General features: G+C 38.9%; 3 protein-coding genes across 3 annotated transcripts; 2 read left to right on the top strand and 1 right to left on the bottom strand.

Moving 5' to 3' along the window:
• Nucleotides 1-1,011: 1,011 nt before the first annotated feature.
• On the top strand, nt 1,012-2,007 carry LOC130715406 (uncharacterized). Its single transcript, XM_057565504.1, has 2 exons — nt 1,012-1,289; nt 1,371-2,007. The coding sequence occupies exons 1-2, from the start codon at nt 1,140-1,142 to the stop codon at nt 1,653-1,655; spliced, it is 435 nt and encodes a 144-aa protein (XP_057421487.1). The 5' UTR covers nt 1,012-1,139; the 3' UTR covers nt 1,656-2,007.
• Nucleotides 2,008-2,184: 177 nt separating this feature from the next.
• LOC130715405 (uncharacterized) lies at nt 2,185-6,899 on the bottom strand. Its single transcript, XM_057565503.1, has 4 exons — nt 4,085-6,899; nt 2,872-3,954; nt 2,627-2,803; nt 2,185-2,544 (listed from the first exon to the last, which is right to left on the bottom strand). Exons 1-4 carry the CDS (start codon nt 5,966-5,968, stop codon nt 2,254-2,256), a joined length of 3,435 nt encoding a protein of 1,144 aa, XP_057421486.1. The 5' UTR covers nt 5,969-6,899; the 3' UTR covers nt 2,185-2,253.
• Nucleotides 6,900-9,555: 2,656 nt separating this feature from the next.
• Nucleotides 9,556-13,436, top strand: LOC130709868 (guard cell S-type anion channel SLAC1). The gene is made up of 3 exons (XM_057558999.1): nt 9,556-10,207; nt 11,012-11,817; nt 12,528-13,436. Exons 1-3 carry the CDS (start codon nt 9,710-9,712, stop codon nt 12,865-12,867), a joined length of 1,644 nt encoding a protein of 547 aa, XP_057414982.1. The 5' UTR covers nt 9,556-9,709; the 3' UTR covers nt 12,868-13,436.
• Nucleotides 13,437-26,684: the final 13,248 nt, after the last annotated feature.

Here is a 26,684-nt window from a genome sequence, read left to right on the forward strand (position 1 = left end):
ATTCTTATTTTCTTTATCAAGTCTTCTGACTTTACTTCCTTGTGAGATCTTTCTCATGACGTGAAGAAAGGGAAAGCTGAGACTATTTTGCGATAATTAATTGTCAGAAGTTTAGTTTGAAATTCAACGGCTAGGGTGTTCTCTCCACTGCATAAGTTTGGTATGCGAATTAATTCTCACAAAATAGTCTTAGCTTCCTCTTTCTACGCGCCAAAAACCTGATTTCTCAAAGAAGAAAATTATGAGCATACTTGAAGTATCACATCGAATAAGTTTCTGTCGTACTGCCTCACATTCCCTATATAAAAGGGTGCACTATCTCAAGCTATAGCATCCAAAAAATTACATTGGATCATGTGGGTTTGGTGCCAAGCACATAACCCGTGTTTTAGTCCAAATTTTTTTCCGGATGGTGACCACAATTCTAGGTCAAAATCCTTTAAGATTGATGTGATTAGGGCATTAGGAGTGCTCCCCCTCAAAGGTAAGTTCTTTTTATCTCCTTTTTATTTTCTATATTTTATTGTCTTTTCAGTTTCATATATTTTAGCTATGCAATTTTTTTTTCTTCGTCTTAAATTATTGGCTTAATCCTCAAATTAGTCCCTGTCTTTGTTTCGCCGTCTGAACCAGGTCCCTGACCGGAAAAATTTGTGGCATCAATCCCTCTTGTTCAAAAATGTTTGGAGCCAGTCCTCGCCGGAGCTCGGAGCTCCGGCGAGGGATGAAGTGGCATGCTGACTGTGTAAATAAATGTGACGTGGCACTTAAAAAAATAAAAAAATAAAAAAATAATATAACTTAATATAATAAACACATAATTAACCCAATTAAACTTAATCTCATCCTAAGTCTAAACCTAAACCTAAACTAACTAAACATTCCTAATTCCCCAGCCACCCCCAATTTCCCAATTCCTCAATTCATCAGAAAGTGAATGAAATTAGGGTTCATACCCATTTCCCCAATTCCCCATTTCCTGAATCGGGTTCATACCCATCCGCACGCGTTCTCCTCTTCTCTTCTCCTACTTCCTCTTCACACCAGTTCCTCTTCTCTTCTCCTACTTCCTCTTCACACCAGTTCCTCTTCTCTTCTCCCTGAATCGCGTGCGTTCCTGTTGTCTTGAGCCTTGAAGAATGAATTCTTCATCCGCTTCGTCCTCCCGTTCCAGGACAATGTCTGCAAGTGGAAAGGCCAGGTGTCAATGTGGTCTCACTCTCATCATCTACACAGCTGGTACTCGAGAAAACCCAGATAGGAGATTTTTGAGGTGCAGAAGATGGCAAGTAAGTGAATGAATGTATTTAATTGAGGCTTTTTAATCTCATGGTATTCATCTTGTAACCCAATTGCAATATCTGCTGCAGTTTCCAGATTCTTGTGGTTTCTTTTTCTGGATTGATGAACCACTTATGGGAAGAAATGCAGCTCAGGGAAGGCATGCTCAAGTTGAAAGTGATGCAATGAGTTTAAATTCTGAGATTGGTAATGGTCCTGTCACCTCTGTGCATGTTCTTCCTGATTTGAATAAAAAGATTAACAAACTCAAGAAGAAGCTTGAAGTTGAGAGATTCCAGAAGAAGATTGCATGCTTGTTCACTGTCCTTGCAATGATGGTAGCAGTGTGGAGTTTATGTATTAGAAAGGGTTGAAAAGTTTAGTTGAGGGATGGTAGTATGGAGTATGTAGGCTAAGGAAGTATGGAGTATGCCTGTATCTTGTGTATGGAAGTATGTAGGCTAATGAAGTATTTTGTATATCTATCATGTACTTATTGCAAGGATTCCCTGAAGTTAATGAAAAGAAGAATAGTTGTTGGGCTACTATTGATGTCATTTATTTCTTTTGGTTCACATTGAACTTCATTCATTATACACATTGAATAGGCTCATTGAATAAGATTAAAATGACACAGCAAAAAGAGGCATCTAATTAGAATTAGGTTAACCATCAACAGCAATACATAAGGAGTTAAACTACTCCACTAGTCATTGTTTGAACAAAGATGAAAGGCTAGGATAAAACATAGCCTAAAACATAATCAAAACACTTATAATTCAGCAAGTTGGTGGCCAAAGTAAGTGGTCTACATACACCCATAAATAATACAAAAAAAGTAAGGGGTCGACCATAGTGGCCATGTGGTCCATATTCTACTGCTTCAGAACCATGTGAACCATTAAAAAAGTTTGAAAGATTCCCTTGCTTTTTTCATACACTAAAAAAGCTTTCCCTTCATCCAATGCAAGGTCAAGTTGATTCCCCCATTGCTGTGTCAAGGACAACACTGCACTGTGTTGGTAAAGTTTCTCCATCTTCAATAACTTGGTCTCTTGTGGCTTCTGGAATCTCAGTTGCAACCCTCTCAACAGTACTGGAAGTCTCAATCTCCATCTGAACTTGAAGGACAGAACCAGAAGTGGATGCTCCTCCCTGATTCCCAGTCATGACATATGAAGTAGTAGCTCCTCCATGAGTCCCTGCATAGATCTTATGCCAATTTTCATCCACAGATCTTGGATCTTCCACTACCTTTTCTTTCTGAAATTAAATTCAATTGTTAGCATAATTTTTACCAGTTACTCATTGCATAATTTTACCAGAAAATGAATTATTATAATACCATTTTTCCAGAATTAAGAGGGAGTGAGGCAGTGACATTAGGATTGACAGGCTCCCTTATAACAATCCCAGGAAGAGAGCGGGGCTGAGGCATTACAATTAACTCTGGGATGTTCTTGCATCTTGTTTTATAATGTCCATACTGCTTGCATCTACTGCATTTTTTAAATCCCTTGTTCTGCAGAAATAAACAAGATCCATCATTATAGGTTTCATATTTTTTGAAGCAGTGTTTGAATTAATTACCTTTGGTTTCTTCTGAGCAGTTGTAGGTTGAACTCCATCATCTTGTGCAGTTGAAGGTTGTACTCCATCATCTTGTGCAGTTGTAGCTTGTGTTTCACCTGGTACAGCTTCATCAACTTCTGGTACAATTTCAGATTGCTCTTCTGGAACAGGGTTCTTACATCCTCTCTTGTTGTGCCCATATTGCTTGCACCTACTACACTTCCAAGTTGCACCCCCCCTCTGTAATTTAGTTGGGTTAGGATCATTTTCATATGGGTCTCTCCTCCGCAATTTCTTTGGCCTCCCTGCACTTCTCTTATACATGGGTGGTAGAATGCACACAGGATCATGAGGGGTGACAATCCACTGGTTAGGGCCAGGTAATGGAGTCACATAATTTTCATATGTTGCATTGTAGGCTTCCCTCTTGTAGCAATCATCTACAAATTGTTTAGGATCATTGCCATTGAAAGTAAGTGCAGATGCAGCATGTCTACAAGGAAAGCCATTAAGTTCCCAGAATCTGCAGGTACAGCTCTTATCCTTCAAGCTTAGTACATGTCTCTCCAAAGTGATAGTATGTCGAACCTCATACTTTTGAGCACCAACAACCCTAGGGATCCAATTCTTAATGTGATCAACCTCATGTAATATCCTCTTCAATGGCCTAGGCATGATCTGTCCATGATGCTTGTGCAGCTTCTCCATCATCTGTGGAAACCTTCCCATTACATAGGTCCTAATCCACTCCATCATAGTTAAAATAGGCTTGTCCCTAGCCAACATAATTGCTGCATTGAAAGCCTCAGAGAGGTTGTTCATGACCACATCACATCTTGAGTAAAGGCTAAATGCATGTCTGCACCAGCTTGAAGTTGGCTTCTCCATCAACCACTGATAAGCACTTTCATTGGCATCCTTTATCAGAAGCATCTTTTCTTTCCAGGCAGCTTCATATGTAGCCTTGGCAGCACCCATCATCAGATCTCTTAAAAGCACACCACCTCCAAATTTAGTTTTCATATTTGCATAGAGATGTCTCACACATAGTCTATGTTCACTACCATGTAGCATATCTTCTTTGAAAACCTCCATCAAACCCTATGATCACATAAAATTTGGCAAAATCATGACAATTTCTACATTAAGGCAGACCAGTGACCAAGAAAAGCATGACAAAAATCTAGACAAATTATACAAAAGCATGACAAAGAAAGAAAAAAAAAATTACCTTTTGTTGATCTGAGATAAAGACCCATCTTCTTGATCTTTCAGGGTCAATGTCATCCATCAATAGCTCCATAAACCACATCCAACTATCTTTTGTTTCAGACTCAACCACACCAAAGGCTAGTGGGAAGTACTGCTCATTGGCATCTCTAGCAACTGCAGCCAACAAGATTCCTCTATGTTTAGTCTTCAGATGGCATCCATCCAAGCCAATGAATGGCCTACACCCAGCTAGAAACCCTCTCTTACAACCATCCAAGCACATGTAAAATCTGCTGAATCTAGGAAACAAAGTGCTTCTTGGTGATTCAAAATTAATTTTACATGTGTTTCCTGCAGCCCTCTTCCGCAATTCATTGCTAAATCTCCATAGAAGGGTATACTGCATTTCAATGGCTCCCTCAACCTCTTGAATTGCCAGCTGCTTACCCTTCCATGCTCTGTATCTGGTTATACCAGTGCCATGGTTAATTCTGAAGTCATCTACTATTTCATTTGTGCTGATTTTATTCATTGTACTCACTTTATTCAACAGCTTGAGCTTCACCCACCTCACTGTAGCTGACTTATTATCAAACACTCTTGCACAATTGTGCTCTCCAACTAGAGTTTTGATTCTGAAAGTCTCTTTATTGCCAACCTTGCTGCATAAGATGACAAATGGACACCCCTTACTTCTGCACTTTACCCTACACCTTATGCTATCATTTTTCATGTATTCGAATTCTCTGCCATTAGTAACAAAGTGATCATGTAGAGCATCTTTGAACTGTAGTAGTGATGAAAAGTCCATTCCAAGGCTGAATTTGAAATCTTGGCCCATTTTTTCCTTAACAAACTTAGGGAACCTTCTTCTAGGAACATCTTCCACCTCAGAATCAGTTGGCACACTCTCTAGATCCTCACTCTCATAACCTCCTTCAGAATCTGATTCATCCCCAAAAGCTAGACCCATACCTTCTTCACTTCTACTACTAAGCATCTGTTTGATATGCTCATTCAAAAGAGCCTCTGCCTCAGCAAAAGATGTGTTGTCCAATACATCTTCATGCCCTAAGTCTCTTTCTTCATCACTATCCTGAAGCCTTTCTCTTTGCACAGAAACATCACTGTCAGAATTTTCCCCATCTCCATCAATAACTTCAGGAACATTGTTGTCAGGGCTTATGTTCTCAGGACCAACAACAACATCTACCTCAGGGACCTGCTCTGTACCAGGAACATTGTCATTTTCAGGACTTATGTTCTCAGGAGCAACATCTACCTGAGGAACATTGTTGTCAGGACTAGTGTTGACATTCACAGGCAGCTCAACTTCCATCTCATCATCGTCAGAGAGAACCACTAAGGAAGGCTTGCCCAAATATTTTGCTCTAGTCACCACAGCTTGTATACGACTGGACCTTCTCACACATTTCATCTTTGTTGGTAGGACCTTATTCATTTGTGCTGAAACCTTGTTATTTTGTGCTGGTACCTTGTTGTTTTGTGCTGAAACAGTGGGAACAGAGGGAAGCATGGCAATAGTGGGAACATTGCCAACACTAGGTTGCTCTTGTGATAGATTTTCTACAAACAACAAACCTTGACCAAGTGTGCTCGCATATTTAGCAAATTCAAGAGCATCAGCATCAGTTTTGTAATCCCTGAAGACATGTCGTTCAGCATCCTCAGCAGTGACCCACCATAACTTAAACTCCTTGTATCCCATCCCTTTCACAATGGCTACAGTGTCAAAGTAGGACCATATGTCTTCATCTTGATCAAGAAGCTCAGTTCGACCACCACCAAAGTAATGCAGGTAAGGGGCGGTCCCAAACAAACCACCATGACGAACAATCAGTGTAAACACCATCCTGCAACTCCAGAGAAGCCAAATAAACATTTATCCCTAAATAGCAACCCTAAACGAAAAAACCCACCCAAACAAACCATAAACCCTGAACCACACAAAACCAAAAGGAAACCCAAAGCCTCCAAGATAACAGCCAGTCGAACAAGCTTGTTCGTATTCGAAGAAGAGAATGTGGCTACTTACTTAGTAATCGAAGACAAAGAGCCTTGTCCTAAACGGTGACCTTCTCGAACGAACAACACCAGCACAGCATAAGGAAGAAGCAGCGAGAGGAAGAATCGGAGAGAGGAAGAATCGGCGAGAGGAAGAGGATTGATTGCAGGGCTCGAAATGGAAGAAGAAGAAAGAACTAGGGTTCTTCACGGTTGATGAATTGGGAAATTGGGGATTGATTTGGGAATTGGGAAATTGGCTGGGGAATTAGGAATGTTTAGTTAGTTTAGGTTTAGGTTTAGACTTAGGATGAGATTAAGTTTAATTGGGTTAATTATGTGTTTATTATATTAAGTTATATTATTTTTTTATTTTTTTATTTTTTTAAGTGCCACGTCACATTTATTTACACAGTCAGCATGCCACTTCATCCCTCGCCGGAGCTCCGAGCTCCGGCGAGGACTGGCTCCAAACATTTTTGAACAAGAGGGATTGATGCCACAAATTTTTCCGGTCAGGGACCTGGTTCAGACGGCGAAACAAAGACAGGGACTAATTTGAGGATTAAGCCTAAATTATTTATAAAATATTTTTCTTATAGGTTGAAAACTTTCTCCCTCTCTCTAAAACCTCTCTCATTCTCCTTCTTTCTCTTGAAAATCAAGCCATGGGTATCCGTCGTGCCGCCCTCAGAGCGGCAACAACCCCCACGCTCAAGCTTATCCTTTTCTCCCACCCTCCCTTCCTTTCCCTCCTTCTCCTCCATATCTCTTCTCTGATCCTATTCGAGATACGAGTTGTTCTTTTCATTCCCTCAACCAGATCCAGGTCTGACAATCCTATTTTCCTTCTTCATCACTCCGTGCGACGTCCTTACTTCTGGATCGACATTTCGCTGTCAAGATGCTCTCCGAGAGGTTTTGGCGCCACAGTTTGTGAGGATAACCTTGAAGGATTGAGCATCGGATGCGGCAGCAGTTCTGAAGTGCGAAGCTGGCAGCGTGGGTTCCAAATAGGAGGTTTTTAGATCGTGGGTTTCATGTAGGTATCTTTTTGAAACCAGATCTATTCTTGTGGTTGTCCTCCAATGCTTTCCCCTTTCATGTTCTCTTTCAGAATCTCTAGGCGTTCATGATCTTCTTCAACATAGCTTCGAATTCGGTTCGGCGTCGACTCCTTATGGTGATGAGATGGTTTCTAGATCTGGGATTTCAGTTGCGGATTGTTGTTAATGTGAGTTCCAATTTGATTCAAAAATTAAAAAGAATATAGATATATAAATAACATAATTTAAAATTTCAAAAAAGTTAATATATATGAAATTCTGGCAATCGTAGGACAGATGTTCTACCATCCAAGACATCTTGTATAACATTACACATCAAACAGCGTGCAAATAAGCAAGTTAAAGGACAGACATAACAAAATCAACACAAGAGATTGTTAACCCAGTTCGGTGCAATATCACCTACGTCTGGAGGGTTTTCACCCGAGAAAGATAATCCACTATTATAGAGAAATTGTACACAAAAGGTCTTAACTAAACTGCCCCAGTTCATTGCCTCTTTCTACATATCTCTATCCGTGGCTTATTACTTAGTTATCCCCTAAGTATGAGAGCCTCTCTCACTTTCTCCCTCACAATCACTGCCACAGTGATTGAACTCTAACAAGAGTGCAAAAACAGATCTCAAGATCACACAACTAACAACAAGTCTTAGCTTAAAACAAAGGCACAAAGCTGCTAAGAGAACACACAGTATGAACTCGATATAAACCCTTATAACACACAAAAAGCACACCTAGCACTTAATCGCGTGAAGGATATTGCAATTGGGCTTTTCTTATGAATGACTTGTGACGAGTTGAGTCATTCACTTATAGCCCGTTGAGATGTCCCTGACTCCCTGACTTCATCATGTGTTGCTCCGGTAAATACTTTGATATACTCTATACGCTTATGAGAAAATGGTAGTTTACTCTTAAATTAGTATTTCTCTTATTCTCTCAAAATAAGGTTCTTGTGGACACCTTTTCCAACTAGGCTCGTCACTTGTACCGTTGACTAGTCAAAATTGATAAAAATGAATTAATTTGATTAAAACAATTTTACATGAATAACATTTAAAAAAAAAAAATTGTTTTAGAGACTCAATTTGATTGCTCTTAAGGACCCTAAACATATTTAAGTCAATTTGATGGCTATATCTCCTTTATGATCCATGATTTTCAAAACTTCTGGAGGGCTTCTAGTCTCATTGAAGTTGCGCGCATCATACTTAAAAAATTCATGTCTGTCATTGCTTCAAGTCTAGTGAGTTTACCTTTGACTCTCGATCCTACCGCAGAATTTTTTAATTTTCTTGGGTGGGTTTGTTGATTGTTTTAATTTTGAAAATGATTCTCCTTCTTTTAATAAGGATTAAATCTTTCTCCAAATAATAGCTTAAGTAGTAAGAACTGTGAGACATATGAATAGAAAAGGGGAGGTCCAAATCAATCTTTGGTTGGTGTAATTTATCTTTCCAAGATAAGTATTGGAAATTATTTCAATATTATTTTCACAGGTTTTGTGCAAAAAGGTGGTCTAAAATTGGTAGGTTTATTTTTGGGTTGTCTAAATGACATCTCCAATGGGGTTGCTTAATCCAGTTGGAGCACTTAAGCAACGTTGCTTATTTTGGAGCACCATTGGAGCAACAAGACATGGCAGTCTTTTAAGCAACGGTTGCTTATTCACTTTCATCTAGCTTTTTGACTAGAAATTTTATATTTTTTCTTTCATTCATTAACTTGAATAGTGTCATAACCTTAAAATAATATAAATATATGAGGTATAGTGAGACCCAACCAAAAGTAAAATAAGCAACGATTTAAGAGAATTCTACTTGGGTTGTTTAAATCTTATGTGACAATTTAGGCCTACCAGAATAGTGTTTAAGCAACTCAACTAGCAACCATGCATTGGAGATGTTCTAAGGCAAAAAATGAGTTAAATAGCTAAGCTTATGTGTCCCAATAATATTATTATATGTATCTTTAAAAAAATTCAACTTATGTGACATGCGTCATCATATAATTCAACTCATTTTCATTATTAGTTTGTTTATAATGAAATGAGTTGGTATCTATGAGGGCCCATGTAACATGAATTGAAATTTTTTAAAATCATTGGGATACCTAAACTTTAGATTATTTAACCTCTCTTTTCCTAGGTTTTAGACAATCCCATATTTATATACTTTTGGAGAAATATTTACTCTAAGATTGGAGCATCGGCTCCATCGCGAACGTTTCCATAAGTTTAGTGTTTGATCCCCGTGCTGTATTTCACTTGCATTAACCACTTATTTCAAGTTGCTCCTACTTAACCATAGCCATACACGCCACAAACCCCAAAGTCAAAAGCTTCATATTTTAACTCACGGGGTGTTCGTCCCCTGCACTCACTTTTCTCTCTAAAGCAGTGGTTTCCATTTCATCTTCTAAAAAAGAAGCCACCTCTTCACTTCCCGTGAGGTATCCCTCACATAAAAAACACATCAACTCAAGATTAATAGTTTCACTTGCTATTTTCCATTGAGCTTGTTGAATTCTGCTCAGCATTTTCAATAGAGAATGGAGAAGAAACCCACCACTTTAAACTCTTTCCAAACTCATTTTGTGGACATACATGAAACCTTACCTGAAGGAGACGAAGAGAGGATAATAAAGGAGGAGAATGAAGTGGAGGAGCAGTTGAATAAAGCCACCAAATTTCGAGAAACGAAAAGAGGTAATAGAAGTTTGAACAGGCAAGTTTCACTTGAGACAGGATTTTCGGTTCTGAACAGAGAAAGGAAAGGCAGAGATGAGAGGAAGACTCTGACCAGAAGTGGGACAAGCTTGGGTTCTGCACATAGGATTGGTTTGGAAGGACAGAAAGGAGATTTCAGCATCTTCAAGACGAAATCCACTCTCAGCAAGCAGAACTCTCTGTTGCCAAGAAAAGAGAAAGATTTGGATTCCCAGAGGATCAATGGCTCTGGGGTGGATGATGATGAGTCTGTTAATACAAGTGTTCCAGCTGGTAGGTACTTTGCTGCTCTTAGAGGACCTGAGTTAGACGAAGTCAAGGTAAGACATAGCTTTTAACTTAACTTCAAGTTGCTTAAGCATCAATGCACCAACCATTTAAGTTTTTGAGATAGTTAGTCTACATGCTCTCCATTTCTAAACTTCTATGACAAAGAGATCTGAATTTAATTCATAATATGGTCTCCATTTCTAATCAAAAGTTGAATTTTAGCACAACTGAGATGCATTTGTTCATTGTCCATATAAGATTTTTGCGTGTAGAGATGTCAAAAACATAATATTAAATCATTCACATATCTTTCATAGTAGCTTAAACTTTTAGAATAGTCAACTTATGACATACTAACTAACTACACATATTGTCTTATCAATTTCTAATTCACGTATGACATGTACATATTTTATAGTACAAACACTCACACACACACCTAGTTTTTCGTTATATCTCTTCTTTATATTCTCTTTTTTTCGCATCATGAGTGTCTACACTTATTAAGTGTCTACCCAACATTTTCCTTTTCCGTTCCTTCATAAGATCTTCCTATGTTCCTTACTCTGAAAGTTTGGAATTGGAAATCAACATCACAGCAGACACCCTAAACTGGTTTATGTCGGGGTGTTTGCTACTATTTTTGATGTTGTAATTTTATTTTTTGGGGTTCTTAGTTTATCTTTTTCTTTGTATTAAGTTGAAGTACCCGTTGTACTTCATATCAATAAATATAAATCATGGCTTATCTAAAAAAAACGATCATAAAAGCATGGCATATTAAAAGGTGAATAGTGAATGTCATTAAATACTTTTATATGATCAATATTGATTATTGTACACATTTGATACAGGAATCCGAGGATATTCTTCTGCCCAAAGATGAAACATGGCCTTTTCTCCTTCGGTTTCCCATAGGATGCTTTGGTATCTGTCTTGGTCTAAGCAGCCAAGCGGTTCTGTGGCGAGCCATGGCAACAAGCCCCGCCACAAAATTCCTCCATGTCACCCCAGCAATCAATTTCTTCCTCTGGTTTTTAGCCTTAGCAGTGCTAATCGCAGTTTCCATCACCTACATTCTCAAATGCATATTCTACTTTGAAGCAGTGAGAAGAGAGTACTTTCACCCAGTTCGTATCAACTTCTTCTTCGCCCCATGGGTTATCTGCATGTTCTTGGCCATCGCCGCACCTCCGAAACTAGCCCCGGAAAAACTTCACCCTTCCATTTGGTGCGTTTTCATGGCACCTTACTTTGCTCTCGAACTCAAAATCTATGGCCAGTGGCTTTCTGGAGGCAAGAGGCGTCTGTGTCAGGTTGCAAATCCCTCTAACCATCTTTCTGTGTCTGGAAACTTTGTCGGCGCAATCTTGGCTTCAAAAGTGGGTTGGAAGGAACCTGCAAAGTTCTTTTGGGCTGTTGGTTTTGCACATTACCTGGTTGTGTTTGTGACTCTGTATCAGAGGTTGCCAACAAATGTGTCACTCCCCAAGGAGCTTCACCCTGTGTACTCCATGTTCATTGCTGCACCCTCAGCGGCATGTCTTGCTTGGGGGAGTATCTATGGTGAATTTGATGGCTTGTCCAGAACTTGCTACTTCATCGCCTTGTTTCTCTATGCTTCGCTTGTCGTTCGGATCAATTTCTTCACTGGTTTCAGGTACAATAATTTCCCAAAAATGATTGTTGAACACTAAATTTCTGTCAGCACTCCCGACTCTAGCTATGTACGTAAGTGTTGCGGGTGTTGCGAGATATCAGATGTCTACCAATTGGGGGACTGATATTTTCTCTACTATTGGGATTTGGGAAGCCTAACTCTAAACTCAGAAGCTAGTTTAAATGTGAGAGTTGTTCTATCTTTTATAATAACTATTTTGATTATATCTCTAGTCAATATGAGACATCCAACACACTTCCACTTGCCCTAGTTTCAACATCTAGAGTGTGGAATTTGCAGGACTGAAAATTTGTAAGGTGGTCTATAAATGAGAAGTCTCTCACAAACGGTTCTAGGATAGGTTCTCATACCATATTAGAATTTTGGAGGTATAACTCATGTTGTAATATGGTATGAGAGCATATCATAGATGTTTATTGGATATCACTCATATTTGGGTCACCCGTTGATGTTTATTACTGCAAAATCACATGTCTCAGATGTCCAATCATAGGCATGAGAGAGTGTGTTGAGAAGTCTCATATTGACTAGAAATATGATCAAAATAGCTTTTATATATGAAGAGACAATCTTCACCTCTAAGCTAACTTTTGAGGTACACTTAGGCCTCTCAAATTTTAATACAAGCAATCATTGACAATTTAGTTGAATATCAATCAAATTACTAATAAGTCTTTCACTATGGACAGGTTTTCAGTTGCTTGGTGGTCTTACACGTTTCCTATGACAACCGTGTCTGTGGCAACCATCAAGTATGCAGAGCAGGTTCCTTGCGTTATAAGTCAAGGCCTTGCTCTTGTGCTTGCATTTATGTCAACAACGATGGTGTGTGTTTTGTTTGTGTCGACTCTGCTTCATGCTTTCGTTTGGCACACTTTGTTTCCAAATGATCTTGCTATTGCAATAACTAAGAGGAGGCATGGTAGCAGAGAGAAGAAGCCTTTGAAGAAGGCCTATGACATAAAGCGCTGGACAAAGAGAGCTCTGGGCAAGAACAACCCAGTGAATAAGGATACCAGTGAAGAGTGATATGGTGTAGAATCAATAGCAGCCAAGTTCTCTGTTGACCCACAATTAAATTTCTGATGTGGGATTAATCAAGGAGTTATTAGTTTGAGCAACTTATACTTTCAAAGGTGGTTTTTTTGTTAAAAATAAAATAGATTGCCTCTTTCATATTAGTATATTACCTAACTGCGCCTAACTACTGGTAGCTGTTTCATTTGCTAGATTACCCTGTCTAGGAACTAGTAAAAGAGGTGAGTGATACCCACCTATATATTTCTCCTTTAGTTGAAGATTTAAGAATATGTTCAAATCTCTAATTATAGTGTTCGGTTTGACTAACTTGTGGTTGAGGCATTTACCCTTAGTGAAATTATCAGGGATAACTTCAAGATAATGACTATACTTGGACAACCTTGAGATATCTAGTCATGCCGGTTCTTATTAGAAATAACAATATGGGCCCGTTTGGTGGTCAGGATAGGATATGAGGATAGGATATGATATGTGAACAGGATATCAACATGATAGGATAAGAGCAGTATAGACTCTTATTATATCCTGTGTTTGAGGTGCACATGATAAGAACAGGATATGATAAGGAAAAATGTATCAGATTTATATTTGAATAAAGAATACATTTAAAATTGATCATTCTATTAAATTTAATTTCTTTACATTTTCATGAATGAGTCTATATTTTAAAATAAATAAAATTAATTTAAATTTTATTAATTAGCCTATTTTATTGTTTTGAAGATGCCCTATATTTTAAATAAAATAATGCAGTTAACCGATTGGTTTTCACTTAGTTGTGACACGTGATAATTAACAATAAAAGTTAACTAAATTAAGAATATTATTATTTCAAAAGTACTTTATATTTGAATTATAAATTATTATATAAGTAGATAAGTAGTTTTAAATAATAGGAGATGAAAATAAAAAATTAATCTATTACTATTAAAAAATCAATATTTGTAATCAATGTTTTTCACTTAGTTGTGACACGTGATAAACAATAAAAAATAACTAAATTAAAAATATTATTATTTCAAAAATACTTTATATTTAAATTATTATATAAGTAGATAAATAATTTTTAGATAATAGGATATGAAAATATTAAATTAGTCTATTATTATTAATAAATCAATATTTGTAAGTGAGTAGTCTATTTTACTATTTATGAATAATAATTTTATTTATTTTTTATTTTAGTTAAATTAATATTTTTATATTTATTAATTAATATTATTATAAATTATAAATTATATATTAAAATAAATTAATTTGGAGTTAGGATACTCAAAGAAAATTTATAACTGGTATCCTATCCTGCTCTATCCTAGCTCCCCCCTCAGGATAACTTTTACACATGATTGACAGGATAGGATAGGAGACAGGATAGTGTTATCATATCCTGCTGGCGCAACAAACAACAGATAACAACAGGATATGATTATTATCCTGTCCTATCCTATCCTGTCCTGTTCACCAAATGGGCCCTATAAAATCATTCATGTAGTTTTTACTCAACAGCTTAAGCTCTTGGGATAACAGGTTCTTTGATATAGTATCAGAGTCTCTAAGACCAAGTGGTCTAGAGTTCGATCTTTGCCGCTCTCACATCTTTTCATATAAAAATGAATTTCAGCACATGATATGTGGAATATCGCTTTAGTCATACTAACTGATTATCATAAGTGTATAGTTTTTTTAAAAAATCAATATATATTAGAAAAGAACAACTTTTAGCATGATGTGTCGCTCTCACAGGCCAAGTTAGTGACGTGTCGGTCCCAGATTAATTCTCACCCAATATTTTACATGTAAGCTCTTTCTCCTTGGCCCCACTTGCCACATGTGCCCTGATTTTTCCTTACCTTATTTCTCCTTAATAAAAAAAATACATTTTTAAATTTTAGATTTGATTAGGATTTAGGTTTTTTATTTCTTGATTTTATCTTAATTTATTTTTGATTTATTTTTAGAGTATTAATTAATTTTTATGGTATTTTTATTGAATTTTCGGATTTTTAATTAATTCCGGATTTTATGAGTTTTTATTGTGATTTGCTATATTTTGATAGTTTTTATCTATATTTATTTAGTACATTTTTAAATTTTAGATTTGATTAGGATTTATGTTGTTTATTTCTGGATTTTATCTTAATTTATATTATTATTTATTTTTAGAGTATTAATTAATTTTTATGGTATTTTTATTGAATTTTCGGATTTTTAATTAATTCCGAATTTTATGAGTTTTTATTGTGATTTACTAGATTTTGATAGTTTTTATCTATATTAATTTAGTACATTTTTAAATTTTAGATTTGATTATGATTTATGTTGGTTATTTCATGATTTTATCTTAACATAAAATCTGTGATAAGTGATTTAAATCAATAATGCATCTCATCACCAAAAACCCTCTTAAAACCCTGCCTACCTCCACCATCTCCTCCATGGAATTCATCTCCTCCATGGAATTTTCATCCCATCTCTCCACTGAACGGAACCACCCCCACAAAATCGTCTCATCTCTCCACGGAACCACTTTGCCATCGACTTGCAATCGCATCCCTCCGATTTGCTGCCTTGGACTGATTGGGAAGGTTGCAGATGGAGGTTTCAAATTATTTTCTTCCTTTGCTTGCATAATATGTTATGGTTTTTTTCAATTTTATTTTACTTTACCTTTAACTTTCATTCACTCATGTTTGACTTCAAGGTCAATTTCGTTCATCACTTGCCATGCTAATTTCAAATTCTTTTCTTCAGGTTTTTTTTATAGATATTCCACCAAAAGAGATTCTTTGGAAGCCATGGATGGTGAGTCCATTTTATATTCTATATGAAATTTTGCAATATTTTGATTTGTTTTTTATTTTTTCTGATTCTCCTTTGTATGTGATTCTATTTTATTCGTTTTTCTTAATTTGCATCTAAAATTTGTGTCCTATGTTATAGGAGGTGAAACATTGATCTGTGTATGTTTTGATTAACCTAATCATTGTCAGTAAAGTGGATTGAGGGAGTGAAAGAATTGACAGGAGAGAAAGGAGAAGTTGTAGATTTTTTTCCTTGCAACTTTTTTATTTGGTAATTTTTTCTTTTTGCCTGCTTCTTGCACCGAGGAAATTAATTATTATTGTTGGTGCTTGCCGTTACAACTACAGAACTACATATCATGGATGAGATTTTACTGCTTATCTTTGTTCGCTCAAGCTATACTATTGAGGTTAGGCTTTTAAAACTGGTGTTATCCTTTCTAATATGCTAAACGCCTAAACCAATGTTCTAACAATAAATTGATTTCCTTGGCTTCCCTGGAAACATTTGACATGAATTTATCCGTAGGTACAGAACGGCAATGAGGTGCATACCTCTTTCTGACTACACTCTCTGATTCTCAGCTAGCTGACGATGAAACATGATTGATGACTCAAGATCTTATCTTGCTCTCATTTCAAGTAAGCCACGAAACATGTTAGACCAGTACTCATGAAGGTTTTTCTCAGTCCATTATATGTATATATTCACCAGATAAGCGATAGAGATGTGTGTTTGGTGTTGCACTACTTTGATGCATATGTATATATTCACCAGATAAGAGATAGAGATGTGTGTTTGGTGTTGCACTACTGTGATGCATATATAGTTTTATTGACTTAGTTCATCAATTCTACATCCATCTATCATCATTACATATATTAAAAGTCACTTTTCGAAGGCAATATTAGATTTTATAATTAATCATTGTTCTACTATGGTTCAATTAATCAAACTTTAGTGTGATTGGAAGTCTTGCTTGCATGAGTGTTTAATTATCACATTACGATTTAGTATCAGCATATGTTTTTGATTTGGTTATTGTACTTTCAACAACAGTGCTACATAAAGCAAAGAGTTGTTTTAGCCGTTCAACAAATATAATGGGTCTAAAATTTCTAGGGGGGTTTTCTTCCATTCATCTTCTTTAGTAGCATGCGATTAGTTTCCCCTTACAAATAGATCTGATTGGTTATGGAAACCACTGGAAGGCCATAGCCAAAAAGTGGCTTCAATTCATTCTTTGTGTAACACCCCGATTTCCAGGTGTCACTTTAGTAACCAAAAATAACTCTACGCGGAAAACAGGTAATTTTTTTTTCGTTTGATTCCTTTTAAATAAAGCGATAGAAAGTAAAGACATAACCCAACACTAACTAGCCAATATACAAATATATACACATGTACAGCCTCAGCTGCACACTCCCGTCACGCGCACTCGCAGTGACTCCAAAGTAGTGTGCCCGTAGGCAAATATTTACAGATCCAGAAGTGTGAGTAAGAAAGTTTATAATTACAACCCACTAGGAGAAAGTCGGCCTCAAAATGGCCTAAGCAAAGACCCCTACAGTCCGACTGACTCACTGTGATCCCTCAGTAAGAGAACCACACGAAAAGTCATGCGTCGGGAACCTACCCTGTCCCAAAAGCAAAACGAATCATAGCTCTACACAAGATATGACGCCTGCCTAAACCTTCCCTCCCGATACCGAGTCCACAGCGAACTGAAGTTGGCAAGTTGAAGCTCAGCTCCATGCGTCGTAAAGCTCCCTTCGATAGACGTCCACGCTCGTCAGTCCGGTCCTCCATGACCCTTCCCCGGTACGTCGCCTGATGACCCACAAGATAGATCACCCAAGCGGTGGGGGCATAACGGTCCACCAACTCATACCTGATCCCCCCCGAGGGAGAGACCATCGAAACCCAATCCACCGTTGACATCTGGCAGCAGGCCGACCGCCCAAACACAAACATGAAACCAAAGCCAAGGCACTAGGGTTAACTCACGGAAATAAGTAGATATACACTCAACATGTGATATGGGGTATAGATATATATGTTGATATATATATATAAACAATCCTATCATGTTATTGGCTCTAACAATGCTTCAATAAATCAAACAGCACACAATTCCAGTCAGAATGAATGTATGCGTAAAATGCAATCATGATCCGGATTATGACGCGTTCCCGTTCGCCACAAGTGAAGCATTCCCGTTCTTCACTATGGATGAACCATTCCCGTTATTCATCCTTGGTGAACCATTCCCGTTATTCACCGTATGATGAACCATTCCCGTTATTCATCATTAATGCATTGGTGAACCATTCCCGTTATTCACCATGAGATGCACAGGTGAACCATTCCCGTTATTCACCCGATTGATGCAATATGGTTAGCCAAACATCGAATCGTCCTCACCACATAAGTGTTTAGCCCAAACCCAATCTCAATAACCCAAGAGTTAGTGTCGGTCAATACAACACAACTCGGAGTTAGTGTCGGTCAATACAACACAACTCCCACAACAGAACCCAAAATCAAAGCCAGAGTCAGTGTCGGTCAATACAACACGACTCGGAGTTAGTGTCGGTCAATACAACACAACTCCAACACTCAAAACCCAGAGTTAGTGTCGGTCATTACAACACAACTCGAACAACAAGAGTACTAGCGTACTCGGTGACTTTCAATCATCACCATAGCTCACCTTAGTGGCTTTCCCCCAACTCCAAAACCCCCAACAAAAGTCGACTTTTCCCCGTCTTTCGCAATTATTTTCCCTTTAGTTCCTTATATTTATTCGTTAATAAAAAAAACGTTCCGAATTGGATTAGTCAAGTTATGAGTTTATTCCTCAAAGTCTAAGTCTCCCAAAGTCTCTAGTTTTCGAAAGTCTAATCATTCTAAGTTTCCAAAGACCAACCACCCAAAAGAAATTTCCCGGGGAAAGTCTAAGAATACGAACAAATGGCTAAGTCTCAAAACTCAAGTTTGAACTTGCCTAGGGTTGTACATCCAACCCGAAATATCAAAGATCACCAGATCAATGAATCCCCACTCCGAAGTCGCGTCAAAACGCACAATTCATCAACATCTCAACATCACAAGTTATGTAAAACATCATAACATCAATTCATCAACATCAAAGTAAAGAATAAGTCGAATTCATCGACGCCTATCATGCAGTCATAGCTATTAGTAAGTTGCCCTAACCTCGAGCTGATCCAGCCTCGCAATCAAAGGTTCCTTCACTCAAATGCTCTGAAGATCCCAAAGTTCCTTCAACTGAACCTCGGAGAAAAACAAAGCAGAATCCAAACAAAATTGATTAGTTCGATCACAATACAACTCATAAACGTTAGACAAAGCATTAAAGCTTCAGAATACATCAATCGGATACGAAAAGACAAGTTTTCGAAAACAAAAACTCCCCCCCCAACACTACAAGCTCACGGCCATAAGAGAAAAAGGGCTCCGGCTCTTTTTCTTCGATCAAATCAATTCACAAGGTAGTTTTAGGGTAAAACAAAGGCAAAGAAACTGTCGGAACAATTTTCGGACGATCGGATCGAAATACGGCTATCCAGGGGCATTTTAGTCCAAAATAAAAGCTCAAAACCTCAAAGTTATCAGTTCGGAAAAAAAATTTGACAGCAATGATCCTAACGACATCCGTGACAACAAATCCTAAAGGCACGAAGTCAGATTACGACTTTTCGACAATAAAGTTTTGAAATGAGCGACAAAAGAGTTTTGAATCAGTTTTTCAGATCCTGGACAACTCGATCACAATCGGCGAATACTGACGGAGGTTTTAGGCTCTTGGGAACGTAGAGAACAAACCCCAACAGAGAAATCAGGAAAAACGGACAGTTTTACAAAAAGCTCAAAACTGTGAGCACAGAAACGACTACAGAAACGCAGTAGAAACAGTGATCAGAGGTAAGAATCAAGCTAGTTACCTCGAAACCTTGAAGTAGGGACGAACTGCGCGAAGATCGGTCGAGTTTCGGCGAAAATCTCTTCTCCCTCTCTCTCCTCAATCCACGGCCAACAATGGGAAGAAATGGAAGATATTTTGCTTTTTCGACTATTTATAGGCAGGTGAAATCGCGGGAAAATGAAAATTTCGCGATTCCGATTTTTGCAGCACGTTCACCGAAGAATTCTAAGAGAGATTCTGGTGTCAGAATTCCAGAACTCAAAACAAATCTCTGACATTTGGGAAAAACGATATCTAAAATCCCAAAAGCGGTGTAAGTTAATCTGTCCCGAAAAACTACTTTTTGTTGTGATGGTCAGACGACAAAACTTCCTTCTGAAGAAAGATTGGAAACGTCGAAAAAAATCTGGCTGCGCGGACGGAAACTTCGTTAGAAGTCCCGAATATAAAAAATCTTCATCCATCGCTCGAATCTAGGGTTTCGAAGCAAAGAAATTAGCGTCGTCGAACTTCCGGAAAGTGAATACTATCATGCGTACAGTCCAGGGTTCCGAAATGAAACGCTGGTCGAAGGAAAAATAAAGAGAACCTTTAAATTTTCCAAGGATTCGAAATCTCACTTAAAACGTCGCTCTAAAGCGAAATTAGCCTATTCTGGACACGCTCGCCACAAGGCAGGTGTGCAGACAACTCGCACTAATTCCTACAGCGACTACGCAACATTCCTCAAGCAATTCCTGAACTTTCTTCTTCATTGATCTTTCTCAAACAACAAACTCCTGTCACGCTTACACTGATTCTACGCGTGAGTCGGAAATTAACTTGTTCTGCAAATCCAGGTCTTACAATACTCCCCTCCAAAAAGAAAGTTTCGTCCTCGAAACTCAGAGTTCTGCAAAAAGTCCGGGATACAGTTTCTTGATCTTGTCTTCCAATTCCCATGTAGTATTGCCCGTGTCATTGTTCCTCATAACCTTTACTTAAGCAATCTGTTTTCCCCTTAACTATTTCACCCTTCTATCTCCTCTGCTAACTGTCGGCGCCTCAAAAGACAAACCATCATTCAACTTCATATCGTCTGGCTCGATCACTTGCGTCAGATCTCTGATTGAAATGATACCGGTTGGCACTCCGTGCAGTCGCACAATCTTAGCCACTTGCTTCTTTACTTTCGGTCGTCCGAAATTCTTCTTAAACTCGGTGCCTCTCTGTCATTTCAAAGTAAATACTCAACTTGTCCTCGTGGTCTTCATCTACAGTCCAAAACTCCACTTGCTCGTTTCGATAACTCCTAGACAAATCATCCCCTTGGAAACCGCTAGTCCATTAAAACACCTCCAACTTCGTAACTATCTTTACACACACCAAGAAATCAAACTTCTACTTAGTCACCATTCGAATTAAAACTCGACTTATGTCCTTATTTCTTGTCCTTCACTAATCTTATCCCCTTCAACATCAATTTATCAACAACTTATAAGCTAATCTTCATCTTAATATCTAACAATCCATTATTATCGTCTTCGTCCTCAAAACTTTCCTCACTCCAACCAATTTACACTTACTGAAATCCCTAACACTTCGCATAAATCGAGACTTATCCTCTAGAAGATCAAATCATAACTATACCTCAAGGGTCTTAACTAGTCATTTTATCATCCGATCCTTCAACATTCTGAGATTAACTACTATCGTAACCGCTAACACCACTAAATCTCTTATGTGTACATGAATCTCAGCTCTCTAGGTCAACCTTAGCCCTAGGATTCTCATTCAACTTTAGTAAAATTCACTTGCTAACCCCAGCATGCATCACCGAAATCCATAGCAAAGTTCCATTGACATCTTAAACTCTACGAAACTCGTCCAAATATAACAACCTCAGGTATTCATCTTAATACTAACATTTTCCTTTCTGTAACTTAATCATCCTCCAATCAAACCAACACCTAGCCTCTCGATCAGAACCTGACAAAACTTCATGTCTCACGCGTTTGGGATAAAATCAATTGGCTTAAAATCTAAACCTTCACTAAGTTTGGACCACCAATATCCTTTACCTCTCCAACACTTCTTAAATGAATATTCATTTCTTAAAGCTACAACTCCTTCCCAAAGAAAATCGATTACTTAACACGAACTTTCCTCTCAAACCCGACTAATCCTCGGTCAATTCAAATTCATCTTACACATCCTTCTATCAAAGTCCATAACCAGCTGTGATTCCGAATATCACCCCCTCAATATTAGGTTGATCAGGCCTAATACATCGAAGGTGGAAATTTAGAAAAAATCCACTGGAACAGACAATGAGTTCTTATCCTCCAGTAGTCACAAATATCCTGATATTACATCCCAAGCCTTGATACGAAGCATCACAATAAACTTCATAAGGTTCCTCCGGTTGTGGCAAAATAAGCACAGGTGACGTCGTCAAACGTTCCTTCAGTGTCTGAAAACTTGATTCACACGCCTCAGTCCATGCAAAAGGTTGATCCTTCCTCGTCAGTTGAGTCAAAAGTCCAACAATCTTGGCAAATCCCTCAATGAAGCGTCTATAATATCCAGCTAAACCCACAAAACTTCTGATTTCTGTCACTGTCTTCGGTTGCTCCTAAGCCAAAACAGTCTCTACTTTCGCTGGGTCCACAGCTATGCCTTCCTTTGAGATAACATGGCCTAAGAAATTGACTTCCTCCAGCCAGAATTCACCCTTGGAAGGGTTCGCATACAGCTTTTTCTCTCTCAACACTTGTAAAACTTGGCGCAAATGTCCTTCATGTTCCTTTGCGTCCTTCGAATATATTAATATATCATCAATAAACACCACCACAAACCGATCTAAGAACTCATGAAAGATGCGGTTCATGTAATCCATGAAAACAGCAGGTGCATTTGTCACTCCAAACGGCATCACTAGGTACTCGTAGTGTCCGTAACGTGTTCTGAATGCAGTCTTCGATATATCCTCAGTCTTCACCCTGATCTGATGATAGCCTGACTTCAAGTCTATCTTGGAAAATACGGCAGCCCCTCGTAATTGATCCATCAAATCATCTATCCTCGGCAACGGGTATCGGTTTTTGATCGTCGCCTTGTTCAGTTGTCGATAATCCACACACAATCTCGACCTTCCGTCTTTCTTCTTAACTAAAAGCACTAGCGCTCCCCACGGTGAAACACTTGATCGAATGAATCCCTTTTGCCGAAAGATCCTCCACGATTCCGCTTCAAAACTAAACGCCCTAAAATCCTACGTATCGTACCCATAAGGAATTTCCTTGAGATCCTAGCTTGCTTATCAACGCGTCGGTAAAACAACTTCCTAGCTCAGTGTGCTATCCTAGACCCCGTGTAACTTCTATAGTTAAATCACGAGCAACCTCGAATAAGGTCCTACTAGGAATAATAATCATAAGATCATAGTCTAAGTAGTAAATACAAGTTAGGCGCGTCATACTCGTTTCGAAGATAAAGGAGTAAGTTATTCTAGAATAAGAGAACAGTTAAAATATTACCATCGTTCCCACGTTCTTCCTCGTTCAACTCCTCAGCTCTTGCCCCCTCCTTGGTATGAATCCTTTCCTCTGTAGCAAGTTGTTTTCCTTTCCCAACATTCCCTGATGATTCGCCCTTGGGTGCCTTACAATCTCTGGAGAAATGTCCCGGTTGGTTGCAATTGAAGCATAGACTTTCCTTGATCTTGCACCTACTGGCATAGTGCCCGCTTTCCCCACAGTTGAAGCATAGAGATCCCCCGTCTGGACACTTGTTACTGTAGTGCCCCACTTTCCTGCACCTGTAACACGTCACTGTTTTTCCCGAAATCTTGGTTCTGGTCCCTCCGGTAGCATCATTCCCTTTCATCTTACTGTCAGACGTTCCCTCCTGAAGTGTCTTGCAGTTCACAGCTAGATGCCCCTCTCGATTACACTTGAAGCATCTCCGTCCAATCACTGAGCACTTGCTAGCAAAATGCCCAAACTTTCCGCATCGAAAACATGTCACACCTTTGTCACCAACTGGCTTCCCTCCAGTATCAGCAGTCGTTGGTTTGTACGCTCTTGAGATAAGATTTCTTCCCTCGGAACGCTGATATGGTCCCCACTGATGGTAGCTCTCCCTTCCGTTGTAGCCTTGGGATCCTGACCTCATTGGTCCCCCAGCTCCTGTTCGGTTCATTCCTCTTTGTTGATACATTGTTGTCGCCATCAGTCGTTGATGATGCTCACGTGCAGCCTCTTCAGCGCGCATATAAGCGTCTTCCGCAGCCTGGTTCATCATTGCCTCGATCAGTGTGGCTATTGCCTCCGCCATCCGGTTAAGGTCCACCATCCTATATCCCATCATACGTCCAATTAGTACTAACCATAAGGTAGCACTAGACAAACCACTCAATCCGATTAAGTAGTAACGCAAACAATTAGAGCGAAAATCGCTCTGCAGACAATCAATTTTCACACAACCTAGCACAGAAGACCTATTCCCCAAAGACTCCCGAAAGACTCGACTAAGCTCTGATACCACAATGTAACACCCCGATTTCCAGGTGTCACTTTAGTAACAAAAAATAACTCTACGCGGAAAACAGGTAATTTTTTTTTCGTTTGATTCCTTTTAAATAAAGCGATAGAAAGTAAAGACATAACCCAACACTAACTAGCCAATATACAAATATATACACATGTACAGCCTCAGCTGCACTCTCCCGCCACGCGCACTCGCAGTGACTCCAAAGTAGTGTGCCCGTAGGCAAATATTTACAGATCCAGAAGTGTGAGTAAGAAAGTTTATAATTACAACCCACTAGGAGAAAGTCGGCCTCAAAATGGCCTAAGCAAAGACCCCTACAGTCCGAATGACTCACTGTGATCCCTCAGTAAGAGAACCACACGAAAAGTCATGCGTCGGGAACCTACCCTGTCCCAAAAGCAAAACGAATCAGAGCTCTACACAAGATATGACGCCTGCCTAAACCTACCCTCCCGGTACCGAGTCCACAGCGAACTGAGGTTGGCAAGTTGAAGCTCAGCTCCATGCGTCGTAAAGCTCCCTTCGATAGACGTCCACGCTCGTCAGTCCGGTCCTCCATGACCCTTCCCCGGTACGTCGCCTGATGACCCACAAGATAGATCACCCAAGCGGTGGGGGCATAACGGTCCACCAACTCATACCTGATCCCCCCCGAGGGAGAGACCATCGAAACCCAATCCACCGTCGACATCTGGCAGCAGGCCGACCGCCCAAACACAAACATGAAACCAAAGCCAAGGCGCTAGGGTCAACTCACGGAAATAAGTAGATATACACTCAACATGTGATATGGGGTATAGATATATATGTTGATATATATATATAAACAATCCTAGCATGTTATTGGCTCTAACAATGCTTCAATAAATCAAACAGCACACAATTCCAGTCAGAATGAATGTATGCGTGAAATGCAATCATGATCCGGATTGTGACGCGTTCCCGTTCGCCACAAGTGAAGCATTCCCGTTCTTCACTATGGATGAACCATTCCCGTTATTCATCCTTGGTGAACCATTCCCGTTATTCACCGTATGATGAACTATTCCCGTTATTCATCATTAATGCATTGTTGAACCATTCCCGTTATTCACCATGAGATGCACAGGTGAACCATTCCCGTTATTCACCCGATTGATGCAATATGGTTAGCCAAACATCGAATCGTCCTCACCACATAAGTGTTTAGCCCAAACCCAATCTCAACAATCCAAGAGTTAGTGTCGGTCAATACAACACAACTCGGAGTTAGTGTCGGTCAATACAACACAACTCCCACAACAGAACCCAAAATCAAAGCCAGAGTCAGTGTCGGTCAATACAACACGACTCGGAGTTAGTGTCGGTCAATACAACACAACTCCAACACTCAAAACCCAGAGTTAGTGTCGGTCATTACAACACAACTCGAACAACAAGAGTACTAGCGTACTCGGTGACTTTCAATCATCACCATAGCTCACCTTAGTGGCTTTCCCCCAACTCCAAAACCCCCAACAAAAGTCGACTTTTCCCCGTCTTTCGCAATTATTTTCCCTTTAGTTCCCTATATTTATTCGTTAATAAAAAAAACGTTCCGAATTGGATTAGTCAAGTTATGAGTTTATTCCTCAAAGTCTAAGTCTCCCAAAGTCTCTAGTTTTCGAAAGTCTAATCATTCTAAGTTTCCAAAGACCAACCACCCAAAAGAAATTTCCCGGGGAAAGTCTAAGAATACGAACAAATGGCTAAGTCTCAAAACTCAAGTTTGAACTTGCCTAGGGTAGTACATCCAACCCGAAATATCAAAGATCACCAGATCAATGAATCCCCACTCCGAAGTCGCGTCAAAACGCACAATTCATCAACATCTCAACATCACAAGTTATGTAAAACATCATAACATCAATTCATCAACATAATCAACATCAAAGTAAAGAATAAGTCGAATTCATCGACGCCTATCATGCAGTCATAGCTATTAGTAAGTTGCCCTAACCTCGAGCTGTTCCAGCCTCGCAATCAAAGGTTCCTTCACTCAAATGCTATGAAGATCCCAAAGTTCCTTCAACTGAACCTCGGAGAAAAACAAAGCAGAATCCAAACAAAATCGATTATTTCGATCACAATACAACTCATAAACATTAGACAAAGCATTAAAGCTTCAGAATACATCAATCGGGTACGAAAAGACAAGTTTTCGAAAACGAAAACTCCCCCCCCCCAACACTACAAGCTCACGGCCATAAGAGAAAAAGGGCTCCGGCTCTTTTTCTTCGATCAAATCAATTCACAAGGTAGTTTTAGGGTAAAACTAAGGCAAAGAAACTGTCGGAACAATTTTCGGACGATCGGATCGAAATACGGCTATCCAGGGGCATTTTGGTCCAAAATAAAAGCTCAAAACCTCAAAGTTATCAGTTCGAAAAACAAATTTGACAGCAATGATCCTAACGACATTCGTGACAACAAATCCTAAAGGCACGAAGTCAGATTACGACTTTTCGACAATAAAGTTTCGAAATGTGCGACAAAAGAGTTT

The sequence above is a fragment of the Lotus japonicus genome, chromosome 4 (assembly GCF_012489685.1).
Source record: "Lotus japonicus ecotype B-129 chromosome 4, LjGifu_v1.2".
Classification (NCBI taxonomy): Eukaryota; Viridiplantae; Streptophyta; class Magnoliopsida; order Fabales; family Fabaceae; genus Lotus; species Lotus japonicus.

Coding starts and splice junctions, on each gene's coding strand:
- LOC130709868 (XM_057558999.1), top strand. CDS start 9,710: ATGGAGAAGAAACCCACCACTTTAAACTCTTTCCAAACTCATTTTGTG. Junction 10,208..11,011: donor CTGAGTTAGACGAAGTCAAG/GTAAGACATAGC, acceptor CATTTGATACAG/GAATCCGAGGATATTCTTCT. Junction 11,818..12,527: donor AATTTCTTCACTGGTTTCAG/GTACAATAATTT, acceptor CACTATGGACAG/GTTTTCAGTTGCTTGGTGGT.
- LOC130715405 (XM_057565503.1), bottom strand. CDS start 5,968: ATGTTTATTTGGCTTCTCTGGAGTTGCAGGATGGTGTTTACACTGATT. Junction 3,955..4,084: donor TTATCTCAGATCAACAAAAG/GTAATTTTTTTT, acceptor ATGTGATCATAG/GGTTTGATGGAGGTTTTCAA. Junction 2,804..2,871: donor CTGCTCAGAAGAAACCAAAG/GTAATTAATTCA, acceptor TTATTTCTGCAG/AACAAGGGATTTAAAAAATG.
- LOC130715406 (XM_057565504.1), top strand. CDS start 1,140: ATGAATTCTTCATCCGCTTCGTCCTCCCGTTCCAGGACAATGTCTGCA. Junction 1,290..1,370: donor TGAGGTGCAGAAGATGGCAA/GTAAGTGAATGA, acceptor TATCTGCTGCAG/TTTCCAGATTCTTGTGGTTT.